Genomic DNA, 14,842 nt, shown 5'->3' with positions numbered 1-14,842 from the left:
CAGGTGTAACTAGTGCAACAGCTCCGTAGATTCGATTTTTCAGGTCAGCTAAATTGTTTGGTAGTGAAGGAACATAACACACGGTCATTGATGGAACCCCAGATAAATAATAAAACAAATACAGATAGTGAGCACACTCCGCACCAGTGAAAGTAGCCATTTTAACTGTGCACTACACTGGTGCTCCTGGTGGCAGAATGGGATACTGATGTACTATGAGAATCAAACTTGAGGTGGTTTACTACAAAATGACATAGTACTAATTCTAAAGTTATCTCAATAAATTTGTATATCATTCTGAGGTTGTAAAGTCCTTTTTGAATCACCCTGTACATTTTCACTGCAATAAGTTTTGAAGCAAATACCCTGTATTGGCAATGTACCCAAGCATTTACAGCTCCACAGAATTTGCCCTTTTACCAACACAGAAGCTGTGGGTTTACTCTTTTCCATCAGCCTTTTTTTATTTTATTCATTAACTCCATCCATTGATGTTAGATTCAGGTGGAAGGCATGGTACGCGGACCATATGTCAGGAAGACAGGGCTCTTTAGTGTTACCACCTTTGCCTTCTGCCTTCTGCATTTTTTCATTATTTGTCTCTGGCATTCATTTGCAATCTGGTTATTAATTTTAAATTATCACTTATTTGGCAAGTGCCTTTTCTTGGAGCATATAAAGACAAATTAGAATCTTAATTAAAACATTTGTCTGCAGACAACTTCCTTAATGGGCTGCTGCCTGCAAAGTGGCACACTCATGCACTAAAAACAGGAATGCAAAGTGCAAATTAATTTCATTATTTGGATGCCATCTTCCAAATGCTGCTCACAAAGTTTTATATGTGACCTTAATTAGTTCCTTACTGCATAAATATGAACTGTGTAGCTTCATTTCATATGGGTGAAATATGAATTGCATAATTATTGTTTTTCTGATACATTTTTAAAAATTTTGTGGTAAGTCCATGTTAAGTGTTACGAAAATTATGTACTTCAAATTTGTTGTATCATTGTCCATGCACTTTCACTGTATTAGTTTTATCGTTATGAAAATGCTAGTGGGGGAAAAATCATCAAATTTAAATGTTTTGTCAGATGTGGAATTTGATGAGGTTCCCAAAAGTTTTGTATGTTTTATTGATATATATTTTTTAAACCTCATATAAGCAAGTTGTGGAAAATAAGACTCAAAAATAATGGTACAACTTTCTCTGCTGTTACAAAGTGTTTAATTTTTCACTGCTAAGGCTGACTTTTATCCATTGCTACTTACCCATTGTTGTATTTCCAGGAAGCGATAAAAGAGAAGAAAGATGGATTGGATTAATATTACCAGATGCTTGAAATGCTGTACACAGCATGTCTAGCGACATGATTTTATCATCTTCATTAGATCAGTTAATGTTCCTTATTGTTCTCAATATGTATATTTGACACTCTCAATGGTATGGATGTACAAAGAAAACAAGTATTATTTCCTTCCAGTCCATTTTATTCATAGTTCTAGATTAATACTAAGATGGTGGAATGAAATGTTTGTTTTATAAAACTTATTTTGTATAATAAAACTGTGTGATGTGTATTTATGTTGTCCAGTAATTTTATTAATCTCCTCTATAAATATTCTTTCAGCATTTTCTATCCAGCAATTTATGCAATATTCAGAATGGAGAATATTGATCCTGTTGCCACTGTATATTTAACTACATATGCTGTGGGCAAAATTACTTAAATCTGTGGATTGTGTAATGTAAACCTATAAAATACTTTAGGAATAAAGGATACCACTCGCCAAAAAGAAGAGGCATTGAGTCATTGGCAGGCACACACAGGAAAGAAAGCAAACTTGCTAGCTTTTGGAATGAATATACACACACACACACACACACACACACACACACACACACACACACACACACACACGAACCTACCTCCCCCAAATCACTCTCTCTCTCTCTCTCTCTCTCTCTCTCTCTCTCTCTCTCTCTCTCTCTCCGCCCCTGCCCCTGCAACCAGATGGCACTGCCCCTGCAACCAGATGGCACTGCCCCTGCCCCAAGTCAAACGGATATCAACAGTGGTTTTTTAAAATAGGAACCTCCATTTTTAATTACATATTTGTGTAGCATGTAAAGAATTATTAATGTTAAAGTTGGACCACTTTTTGCTTTGTGACAGATGGCGCTGTAATAGTCACAAACGTATAAATAAGTATGTGGTATTGCGTAACATTTTGACAGTGCAGATGGTATTTGCTTTGTTACACATTACCCATGTTAAAATGGACCAGGGTGTATACGAACCGGGAGATCTGGGAAAAACCCGGGATATCTTTAGAATTCCGGGAAATTTTTCATTGTTTTAGTTTTCAGTTAAATTTTTGTAATTTTGACTGGTAAGAACCGATACTCTAACAAAGAATGTTACTGTATTCCACTTCTGCAGAATAATACTTCAACAGTAGAACATAAACGAGAGAGAAAATCCGAAAATAACTTAAATTGAAAAGGAAATGCACCATATACAACAACGACACACAGCTCATGCAAGTGTCTGTCAATTGAAAATGTTTCTAAGGCTTTAGGACGGCTATGCAGTGCTTCATAACAACAAATTGCCTCCAATGAGTGTGAAGTCGCAACTGTTTACATTTGATTTGTTTTAACAGTTACACATGGAGTCATGCGCATGCACAGTTGAGTCACGTTTGAGTTGTCGCTTCTGGCGACAGGAATGTGGCTGTTGGCTGTGCAAGCAGTCGCAGCAAGCAGCTTGATGCTACCGGGAAAAGGGGGGCGCCAAATTCATATTCTTGAGGGAGAAAAACTTGTTTCACAAAGCATCTAGCGCACATTTGTCTATCGATTATTCATATGATTTTGAAATGCTTCCCTGTTGGTTTTGGAACATTTTTGAAAACATTTTAAGTTGATTTATGAATGAATCATAAATTGACTTTTGAATGCATGCATAGTGTACGTGATGTCTCTGCCAGGAGAATCCTCGTCGCATCTAGAAATAAACTTTCCACAGACAAAAGGGGACGGGGCTGTACGAGCTGAGGGAGTAAAGCCGAAAGGATGAATGCCAATTGCTGTCTGATTATGTGGTTGATTAGATTTGCGAATATCAGCATTGTTATAACAACTAGCGAAATTCATAGATTCAGACTGCCAGAACGGAAATAAACGACTCTCAGGAATAACAGGTGAGAAAGATTATGTATTATTTTCTCGGTGCATCCAAGAAAATGAAATTTTGACAATTTTTTGGTCAGATCGGTACACTGGTAAGGACCAGTAGTACAGTCCCCGGCTAGCAGCCACGTGATTTCTGTTCTGGAAGTTGAAAACATGTTGTTCGAACACGTAATAACGCCTAACCAGAAAATAATCGCGGGATAACTAAAACTGTGATTCTGGCAGGGTTAGTGAAATTAATAGGGGAACAAATTTTGATGTGGAGCAATAGCTACAGAATTGGTGATGACAAGATTGTTTATTAGAACGAGGAAGGAGAAGAAACGGGGACATCACACAAATTTTGGAGAGTAAAAAGATTCCAAATTTATATAAAAATTTTGTAATACTACTATTCGATCTCATGCTTGAGAATCCGGGCCGGCCGCGGTGGTCTCGAGGCGCTCAGTCCGGAGCCGCGTGACTGCTACGATCGCAGGTTCGAATCCTGCCTCGGGCATGGATGTGTGTGATATCCTTGGGTTAGTTAGGTTTAAGTTGTTCTAAGTTCTAGGGGACTGATGACCACAGATGTTAAGGCCCATAGTGCTCAGAGCCATTTGAACAATTTGAGAATCCGGTGCATATGAAAGAAATATGAAACTATTTCCTAATATAAAGCTTTTTTTTTGTAGTAGGCCTAATAGGCATTTGTTATTGGTACTTATTGGATTATATTCTGTCGTGTTATAAAAATGGCCATTTGAGCCAAAACAGTCTAGTTTATTTGGTGTGTTACAAAATTACTGCCATATTAGAAAGGCCTGTTTTGTTTTATCTAGCAGGCAGTGACAAAATAGACATAATCAGATCGAGAAACCACGCCAGTCTTGGGTATTATTTGTATTAACAGCGTTTTCAGTATTAGATAATGACATTTCGATTTTTCATGTAGCAAAACGTTTGACGAACTTTGATGAGGTAATAGATTCTTTCGCAGAAAGGAAAGCACGGCATGTAAAGCTGTAGAAAGATAAGAGAGAAAAAAATGCTAGGAGTTAAGGTTTGAAGAAATGTGTAATTTCTTGCTTATCCCTTGTCAGTATTGGTTTTATGTATCCTATATTTTATGTCACACAAAACAGCAAGTTATTAACTAATAGGCAACAAAGAGTTCAGATTTTCTGAGAGGGATAGGCTGTCAAACCGGCCGACTGGGAGCAGGAGACGCACCACAGGACAATTCAATTTCCACCCTCCTGAATATAGTATGGACATACGGTAGAAAAATGCTTTATCAAGAGGTGTGGAACTGCCCTTTGCATACTTAAGACGAAATAATATGTCTTACATTTCCTCGAATACAAATGTTTTATGTTTCCGACTTTTCAGAAAGATGTGCGCTACAAGATGAACATATTTTGAAAATTTGATTTTTTTTAGTATTGACCCGGTTCGCAAATCTAGATCCGGGCTGATGCGCAGAGTTACAGTGGGTAGTCTCCACATGACCCTTGTTTACATTTAGTGATTTTGCTGTTTCCCCTTCGTTTACTCTCTCGTCAAATGAAAACAAAACGGATATCAGTGGCCGGGAGCTATCCAGTGAATTAAAACACATTCACATAATTACGGAAGGCTGAAATATGTCATTAGTTTCAGATTTTATTTTATTTCCACCTTTCTGACAGTCGAGCATTAATCGCCTTGCGGAACAATGAAGTTATTTTTATCTGTTTGCTAAAAAAAAATTGACTTTTGTTAACCTTTTCCGCAGAGGCAGTCAACGTATTTGAAACGAAATGTTTATATCCACAGTACTGGCTAGTTTCAACTGTTCGTAGCATTTCAAGTGCACGTTTTCATTTTCTAGCACGTATGAATTTAATTGATGAAAGGAGAAAATATAAAAATGCAGTAAATGAAGCAGGCAAAAAGGAATACAAACGTCTCAAAAATGAGATCGACAGGAAGTGCAAAATGGCTAAACAGGGATGGATAGAGGACAAATGTAAGGATGTAGAAGCTTATCTCACTAGGGGTAAGATAGATACTGCCTACAGGAAAATTAAAGAGACCTTTGGAGAGAAGAGAACCACGTGTAGGAATATCAAGAGCTCAGATGGCAACCCAGTTCTAAGCAAAGAAGGGAAGGCAGAAAGGTGGACGGAGTATATAGAAGGTTTATACAATGGCGATGTACTTGAGGACAATATTAAGGAAGTGGAAGAGGATGTAGATGAAGACGAAATGGGAGATAAGATACTGTGTGAAGAGTTTGACAGAGCACTGAAAGACCCGAGTCGAAACAAGGCCCTTGGAGTAGACAACATTCCATTAGAACTACTGACGGCCTTGGGAGAGCCAGTCATGACAAAAAACTACCAGCTGGTGAGCAAGATGTATGAGACAGGCGAAATACCCTGAGACTTCAAGATGAATATAATTCCAATTCCAAAGAAAGCAGGTGATGACAGATGTGAAAATTATCGAACTATCAGTTTAATAAGTCACAGCTGCTAAATACTAATGCGAATTCTTTACAGACGAATGGAAAAACTGGTAGATGCGGACCTAGGGGAGGATCAGTTTGGATTCCGTAGAAATGTTGGAACACGTGAGGCAATATTGACCTTACGACCTATCTTAGAAGAAAGATTAAGAAAAGGCAAACCTACGTTTCCAGCATTTGTAGACTTAGAGAAAGCTTTTGACAATGTTGACTGGAATACTCTCTTTCAAATTCTGAAGGTGGCAGGGGTAAAATACAGGGAGCGGAAGGCTATTTACAATTTGTACAGAAACCAGATGGCAGCTACAAGAGTCGAGGGACAGGCAAGGGAAGCAGTGGTTGGGAAGGAAGTAAGACAGGGTTGTAGCCTCTCCCTGATGTTATTCAATCTGTATATTGAGCAAGCAGTAAAGGAAACAAAAGAAAAATTTGGAGTAGGTATTAAAATTCATGGAGAAGAAGTAAAAACTTTGAGGTTCGCCGATGACATTGTAATTCTGTCAGAGACGGCAAAGGACTTGGGAGAGCAGTTGAACGAAATGGATAGTGTCTTGAAAGGAGGATATAAGATGAACATCAACAAAAGCAAAACGAGGATAATGGAATGTAGTCGAATTAACTCGGGTGATGCAGAGGGAATTAGATTAGGAAATGAGACACTTAAAGTAGTAAAGGAGTTTTGCTATTTAGGAAGTAAAATAACTGATGATGGTCGAAGTAGAGAGGACATAAAATGTAGACTGGCAATGGCAAGGAAAGCGTTTCCGAAGAAGAGAAATTTGTTTACATCGAGTATAGATTTAAGCGCCAGGAAGTCATTTCTGACAGTATTTGTATGGAGTGTAGCCATGTATGGAAGTGAAACATGGACAATAACTAGTTTGGACAAGAAGAGAATAGAATCTTTCGAAATGTGGTGCTACAGAAGAATGCTGAAGATTAGATGGGTAGATCACATAACTAAAGAGGAAATGTTGAATAGGATTGGGGAGAAGAGAAGTTTGTGGCACAACTTGACCAGAAGAAGGGATCGGTTGGTAGGACATGTTCTGAGGCATCAAGGGATCAGCAATTTAGTATTGGAGGGTAAAAATCGTAGAGGGAGACCAAGAGATGAATACACTAAGCAGATACAGAAGGATGTAGGTTGCAGTAGGTACTGGGAGATGAAGAAGCTTGCACAGGATAGAGTAGCATGGAGAGCTGCATCAAACCAGTCTCGGGACTGAAGACGATAACAACAACAACAATGGCATTATGTCATAATAAAGAACCAAACATGGGATAATATAGTACTGGTGCTCCAAGGAAATTTACATCCGGAAAACTACACTGAAAATGTTAATATCAGGTCGAGGTCTACTTCATTGGGAATCTGGACATACGACTGTGCACTTTGAATGTGCACATTTTAATATAGTTCACGAAATTCTGATGCTCTCGCAGTCTCGTCTGATGTCTTGTTTCTTGTATGACATAATGTACGATCTTTCAATGTTTTACGTGAACGGGAGTCCTACGTCATGATAGCTACCCAAGCGCAGCGTCGCCTGTTATCTCTGCGCTCTCTGGCAACTGCTGAAACGAACCTGTTTCTAATAGGTTGCGGGAAATATTGCGAATAGTGGTTTGAAAAGCTTTACTTCCAAAGTAAATATCCTTTTAAGTAAGTTGAACTATGTGCAAGAATGTACCATGAATTTATTAAATCACAGAGCGTTTGACTCTCATTTAAAAATCAACTCTTTGATGACGAGCCATTTAGGAGAATTTCGAACCCTGAAGATCAGACATTTGTCATTATTAAAAATTTTACTGGCACATTTTTGTGATACGTCTTAAAGTGTAACACACGCAAACAAGATCAACAGTATATGCGAAAGCTTAGTTTCTCTTGCAGCTTTAGACCAATATTATATGTGAAACATATGCAACACTATGTATATGTATTTAAACTATTAACTTCCCTGTTTGTGTGTTCTTGCTACTTAAGAGTGATGTTGCTGTTGGCTGACTACATCACGTGTCCTATGCTCTGAATATCCACTGTCATCGGGTGGCGAGATGACGTGACATGGGCTACACACGGCTTACAAAAGCGCATCGAAATCTCGATTTCATTGATTCGGAAACTAACATACGGTGTTCGGTGGAATTCCAATGTATGCTTTCGTAATACGAAAATACGCAGCGTACATGTTGCTGCACATCAAAGATATTTCCCAAACGTCTTCTTTTCCCTTCGTCTTCTAAAGTGCCAGGCAATTGTACGCCCGTGTATAAAACCATAAGCATTCAAAGGACTGATAAATGAAAATATACTGTCACCCCGAAAAAAAGTGTATTTTTATCTGGGAAATCCGGGAAAATCCGCGATTTTTTTTTTCTTTGTCCACGTATACACCTTGTGGACCGTTTACCAAGAGCGGAAAACGTCGATGTAGGACTATTGTGATCAAAATGCCCAACGAGCGTTTGCTATGTATGCTGCTCGGTATCCTGGACGACATCATCCAAGTGTCCGGACCGTTCGACGGATAGTTCCGTTATTTAAGGAAACAGGAAGTGTTAAGCCTCATGTGAAACTTCAACCACGACCTGCAACAAATGATGCCCAAGTAAGTGTTTTAGCTGCTGCCGCAGCTAATCCGCACATCAGTAGCAGACAAAGTGTGTGAGAATCTGGAATCTCAAAAATGTCGGTGTTGAGAATACTACATCAACATCGATTGCACACGTACCATATTTCTATGCACCCTGAATTGCATTTGAACGTTGTGTACAGTTCTGCCACTGGGCACGAGAGAAATTACGGGATGATGACAGATTTTTTTGCACGCGTTATATTTAGCGACGAAGCATCATTCACCAACAGCTGGTAAAGTAAACCAGCATAATATGCACTATGGTCAACGGAAAATCCATGATGGCAGCGACAAATGGAACATCAGCCACCTTTGTGGGTTAATGTATGGTACGGCATTATGGGAGGAATGATAATTGGCCCCCATTTTATCGATGGCAATCTAAATGGTGCAATGTTTGCTGATTTCCAACGTAATGTTCTACCAATGTTACTACAAGATGTTTCACTGCCTGACAGAATGGCGATGTACTTCCAACATGATGGATGTTTGGCACAGAGCTCGCGTGCGGTTGGAGTATTAATAGCATATTTCATGACAGGTGGATTGGTCGTCGAAGCACCATACCATGGCCCACGCGTTCACCGGATCTGACGTCTCCAGATTTCTTTCTGTGGGAAAAGTTGAAGGATATTTGCTATTGTGATCCACCGACAACGCCTGACAACATGCGTCAGCACTTTGTCAATGCACGGGCGAACATTACGGAAGGCGAACTACTCGCTGTTGAGAGGAATGTCATTACACATGTTGCCAAATGCAATGAGGTTGATGGACATCATTTTGATCATTTATTGCATTAATGTGCTATTTACAAGTAATCACGCTGTAACAGTATGCATTCTCAGAAATAATTTCACAAAGGTACAAGAATCACATTGGAACAACCGAAATAAAATGTTCAAACGTACCTACGCTCTGTATTTCAATTTAAAAAACCTACCTGTTACCAACTGTTCGTCTAAAATTGTGAGCCATATGTTTGTGACTATTACAGCACTATCCATCACAAAGCGAAAAAAGTGGTCCAAGTGAAACATTCATATTTCTTTACGTACTATATGAATATGTAATAAAAAAGGGTGTTCCTATTAAAAAAAGACGCAGTTGATATCTGTTTGACCTATGGCAGCGCCATCTAACGGGCCAACCATAGCGCCATCTGGATTCCCACTTCAAGCTAGACAAGTTTCGTTCTTTGTAGTTTTTTCGTTTGACGCTTATTTCGTGAGATATTTGGCCCGATCACGATCAATGGACCACCCTGTATGTAACATCCATGGATGGCCTCGCTGCATGGGAAGGAATTTTTGGTATTTAAGGAATTTCATCTATGAAAAATGGATGTACTGTTGGTGGCTAGTGGGTTTAATGTGGATGGAGCCTACAGAGAGGTGGAGGTCAACGTCCTGGAAGGTGGCACGATGGATTGAGGAGGATCAAGTGAAGCAGATCGAAGACGAGGTGTTAATGTTAGTGCGTCTTGGCCTCAGTCAAGATATCATCAATGAACCTGAACAAGACAAGGGATTTACTGGGGCTAGGAAGACATCCTCTAGATGGCCATTTATGTTTCACTCCCCACCAAGCAGAATCCTATAATGATCCTTCACTGAGTGTGAACTACTTCAGGCTCTTGCCTTGTCCCACAACACCGCCTCAGGCCCTAATTCAATTCAGTCAGATGATCCAACATCTGAACATTCCCCAACTGTATTTGGCTCCAAGGTGTTTTCCCCTCAAAGTGGCAAGATAGTGTAGTTATTACAATTGTTAAGCCAGGCAAGAACCCAACATCTCTTGACAGTTACCGCCCAATTAGCCTGACCAACATATTCAGTAAGCTGCTTGAAAAGATGGTTACTTGGAGATTATACAGATTTCTCAAATTTTGGGGCCTTTGATTGTCCTATCAGTGTGTTTTCCAGGAGGGACAATCCACAACCAACCATCTGCTTAGGTAGGAAGAAGTGATCCGAAAGGCTTTTTCTAAATGTCGACACCTTTTTGCAGTCTTTCTTGACACATACATTTCTTGGTGTTATAACATTTGACTTACCCTTCAGGACTGGGGCTTTTGAAGCTCCCTACCAATTTTTATCGGTCAGTTTTTATCCCTCCCGTTGTTCCAGTTGACACTTCACTCAGCCCCCACAGTTCTCTGTGTTGTGTGTCACTCCCTTCCTCATCTCCATCAGTTGGCTAGTGACCTCTGTTGGCTCACCGGTCACTAGTCGACGATGCAGTGGGTACAGCTCCCACTCTGTAGCCTCTGCTGATCATCAGCACCAACTTGTCACGTGGTGGACCATTGCAGAGGCTCTTTCCAACACTTTCCAGTCTCTCCTATAAAAATGGGGTTCATGCATTTCTGCTGTTGTACCACTGTTCATCCTGACCCACAATTCTATTTAGGTGCCTAGCACCTGGGTACTGTAGCACAGTCCAATTTCTTGGGCCACCTTTTTTGATAAAAGCAGAGTTGACTGTCCATATTCGTCATCTGAAGACTAGTGCATGCGGAAGCTTAATGCTCTCTACTTCCTTGCCCACACATCTTGATGTGTGGATTGTGCTACCCTTATCTGTATTTATCAGGCCTTGGTTTTGTCCTGACTGGACTATGGTTACCAGGTTTATGACTCGGCAGCTCTTTTAACTTTAAAACTGCTAGACCCAGTCCATCATCATGGCATACGTCTGGCCACGGGGGCCTTTTGAACTAATCCCACGGACAGTCTCCTTGCCGAAGCAGGGATCTCCCATATTCACAATTGACGGTACCAGCTGTAGGTCTACTATGCAATTGCCATTCAACAATTCCCTGATCATTCCATGTATCCCATTCTCTTTCAATATGATGGGTTTTGTCATCCTGATATCTGCCCTCATGTGAGATCATTATTTGGAACTGCATTGCTTTTCTCTGCCAACATCTTCATCTCCACTCCCTGGACTTTATGCCCAGTGTTTTCTTCTGCACTGTGGTACATAGGCCGCAGATTAGCGCAGTCTCATTCAAAGTCCTGAAGTCTTGATTGCCTCAATAACCTTTCAGTACCTGTTATAACTAGAGTTTCAGGATGCTACCATCTTCTACACGGATGGCTCTAAATTAGTGCATCAAATGGTATACACTGCCAGTATGAAGTGCCATTCATGGCTTAGAGCATGAAGTGTGTTTACAGCAGAGGTGATAGCCGTTAACAGAGCCCTCCATTTTATTAAACAGGCCTTCCTTCACTGTATTATTGTGTACTGACCCAATGAGCAGCCTCCAGGCTACTTACCGATGCTATTCTTGCTACCCTTTAATCTCTGTAGTTCATGACTTTCTCACTGATGTTTGTAATGCTGCCTACTCATTTTCATTTTCTGTGTCCCAAGACATGTGGGTATCCCGAGGAATGAACTTGCTGACCATTTGCGTAGAGGAACACTACTTGCTCCCCATTTGCTTTGCCAGTCCCAGGAGCAGACTTGGAGGTGCAGATAAGATCTCTGCTTGCTCAGAAATGGAACATGTGGGTTATGCCCTGCAATAGATCTCCACACAATCAAGGAGATTACTGTAGCAAGGTGATGTTCCTTCTGCTTCTGCCAGGAAGGACCCACAGTTCTATGTTGTCTCTGTATAAGTCATGGCATGTTAACCTATAGTTTCATTTTGTGTAACCACCCCTACATTGTGGTTGTGGAGCCTTAAAGAAGGGCTCGCACCTTTCATGCTAAGTATGGATTTCTGGACTCATTACTTCTAATATTGGTGGACAAATCACAGATGGTTGACCTACTTCTCAGTTTTCTCTGTGAAAGTGGTTTTTATTCTTATTTATAAGATTTTAATTGACCTCTGAAGCAGAGCAGGGTGGTTGGGAGTGGGATGTCTTCAGCTGTATACTATGTCAGAGGTTCCCTGACTCTACCTATATGACCAGGCTAGTTGTCCATCCCTCTTTCACTCTATTTTAATTGGTTTTAGATTCAGTTTGCTTCCTTTGTGCTGCACCCAATTTTTCCACTCTAGGTGTAACTCTGTTTTGAATAGTGGTTGCTCTTGACTGTAATGGATCAGGGGTGTGACAGCTGTGGACTGGATGTTTCTTGTTGTATGCAAAGCCCTGGCGATGCTGAACTGCTGATCTCCCTATTTTCTTCATCTTGCTTTTATCAGTGATGGTTTAAAAGATATCCATTGTGTTTTTGCCTTCTAGCTTTTACTGTTGTGAATTTCATGACTAGATCAGAACATGTTCTCAGCAGTGCATGTCTCTTCTGAATGCACTACTCTTAGATCATGGGACTGATGACTTAGCTGTTTTATCCCTTAAACCTAACCAACCATAAGGCAGCTTTTATATGGCAGTTATGCCTGGCCGCACTTGATTGACCTTCTCTTCAATCTTTTCAGCAGTTCCACATAGAAACAACACATGATGGTCTGTCCCTCTGGTACAAATTTTTGTTGGACCACAGCCTTGGTGCCAAAGAAGATAATGAGCATGGCTTTGGCCTCTGACCTGATGAATCAAGATCTGTTTTGGTGAGGAGTTCAGATGTGAACTATTCAGCACTTCGGTGTTTTGCCTTGGGAACATACTCAAAACCCAAATTTTGTCACTGATTGCCCAAATATTCAGTTTTTTTTTTTTGTTTTTTTTTTTTTTTTTTTGTTTTTTTTTTTTTTAAGTTTGTTGCAAAAGATTTTCACAAATGTACACACAGTTTTCCCTTTGATTGCCTGCCAAAATTTTTGGTACGAATCTGGCACCAACTTTCATATCCGTAAATCCTGGGTAATCAACAATTGTTATATCAATTCATAAGTAGTCTCTAACCATTTGTACACTTAACTGCTTGTCTGAGCTCAACACTCGTGCACATGTTGCTCATTGCTCTCATTTCTGCTCACAGACAGGTCCCTGTGCAGGGTTTGTCTTCCATACTCAAGTCCTTGAAGGACTTGTTCCATCTTGAAACAGCAGCTTTTGGTACGCTTCTACACAGTCGATTGTCTTAGTTGTACACAGAATTTAGCAGTGTAATGCTGCTCGACAGAATGTTACATTTTTAAGCTTTGACTGAGCCTATTGGCAGGAGAATGCCGAAACAATGGTGTGAACTGCACGGAAGCTCACAGCAGAAAATGTTACGTGACTGACTTCTCCAGTGAATACACCTACATTGTGTATGGTCAGATGTACATGCACATCACAAATGTAGTACTTGTTATGTTTTTATATGCCTCCAGGTGGTTATATGATACATACCCACTGCACATACCACAGTGTAGATATTGGTTAAAAGGCCCTTTATAAATTTATGTACAAAATATACTCAAAGTGAAGTGTCCTCACATCACACATTTTGATGTTCATTGGTATGATGAGTCTGTATTCCAGTTCCCATTGCCTCCTGAAACACACAACAGTGTGCGTTCACAAAATTTGTAGTCTATGCTCTGTGTTAACGACAGTAACACAGAAGACACTTACTAAAGGCATGGAAGTAGAACAAAAATGAACTGTCAATTAACCAAAATGCAGTTCCAGTCTTAAATTATGATTATATTGATATAAAGTGTCTGATGGTTACTATTTTTTTTCCTTTGAAAATAGCAGTTCTACAGCTACATCTTTCTAGTATTTCCAGTAAAATCCTTTTGCAGCTAAGTACCCATATATAGAATTGTACTTCTCAAATAATAGAAAAGATAATAAAAATGTGCTTTGAGAATGGAATTGTGACTCCAATACTATTAACAAATATAAATTCAAAATTATTCTTAATATTTTCATATCCTCAATAGGTGCACAAACTTCTGTATTATAAGAGAATAACCTACACTGACTCATTTTTCAAATGAGCTTTTGTTTTTACTCATCATACATAGGTACTGTGTACCCACATGTAAAATGAACTGTTATATAGCCCACAGCATTGACCTGTTCTGTATGATTCTAACACAGTGGTTCCCAATGTTTCTGAGACCATTACCCCTGAGCACAGTCAGATATTAATTAATAACGCCCCCTGCTACTACTGCCGCCGCCGCCACCACCACCACCAGCATTAGCGCCCAACTAAACATTAGAATGAAAAAGAATTTCCTTTGAACACTTTCGTTTCTAAAATGGCAAAAGATAATATTTTTAGTTTTTATAGGCTTTTTATTAAACAAAAAACTAATGAGTCAGTAAGACAACTGATACTACTAATTTCTAACAACATTTTTTAAAGAATGATGAAGCATTTCTCAGTGCATCACAAGTGCTCCTTCTCAGAAAATAAAGCAAAATATATACACTGAGGGTAGACAATTGTTAACAAAACATGCCCCCTAGCAACACTTGTCTCATCAACACCTTGCATAAAACATTCCAATGCGCCATTGCTTTGAAACGGCATACTGTGGCACATAAATTACAAAAGAAATAGAATTCGTCTTTTTGGATTTCCACCACGCTGGATTAATAACAGGACAACAACTTGAGTTAACCAGTT

The 14,842-nt window shown here is 39.6% G+C and overlaps 1 protein-coding gene across 1 annotated transcript in view; it reads left to right on the top strand.

Moving 5' to 3' along the window:
• The window catches only part of LOC126270358 (DNA-directed RNA polymerase II subunit RPB11), a 28,587-nt gene extending 27,003 nt beyond the window's left edge, over nt 1-1,584 (top strand). Inside the window, exon 4 of the mRNA XM_049974064.1 lies at nt 1,294-1,584. Within this exon, the coding sequence (XP_049830021.1) occupies nt 1,294-1,329 (36 nt within the window). The 3' untranslated portion in view covers nt 1,330-1,584. The remainder of the gene's footprint in view (nt 1-1,293) is intronic.
• Nucleotides 1,585-14,842: the final 13,258 nt, after the last annotated feature.

Source organism: Schistocerca gregaria, chromosome 1 (genome assembly GCF_023897955.1).
Source record: "Schistocerca gregaria isolate iqSchGreg1 chromosome 1, iqSchGreg1.2, whole genome shotgun sequence".
Classification (NCBI taxonomy): domain Eukaryota; kingdom Metazoa; phylum Arthropoda; class Insecta; order Orthoptera; family Acrididae; genus Schistocerca; species Schistocerca gregaria.
The sequence above is the reverse complement of the archived record's forward strand: the minus strand, read 5'-3'. Positions and strand labels throughout refer to the sequence as shown.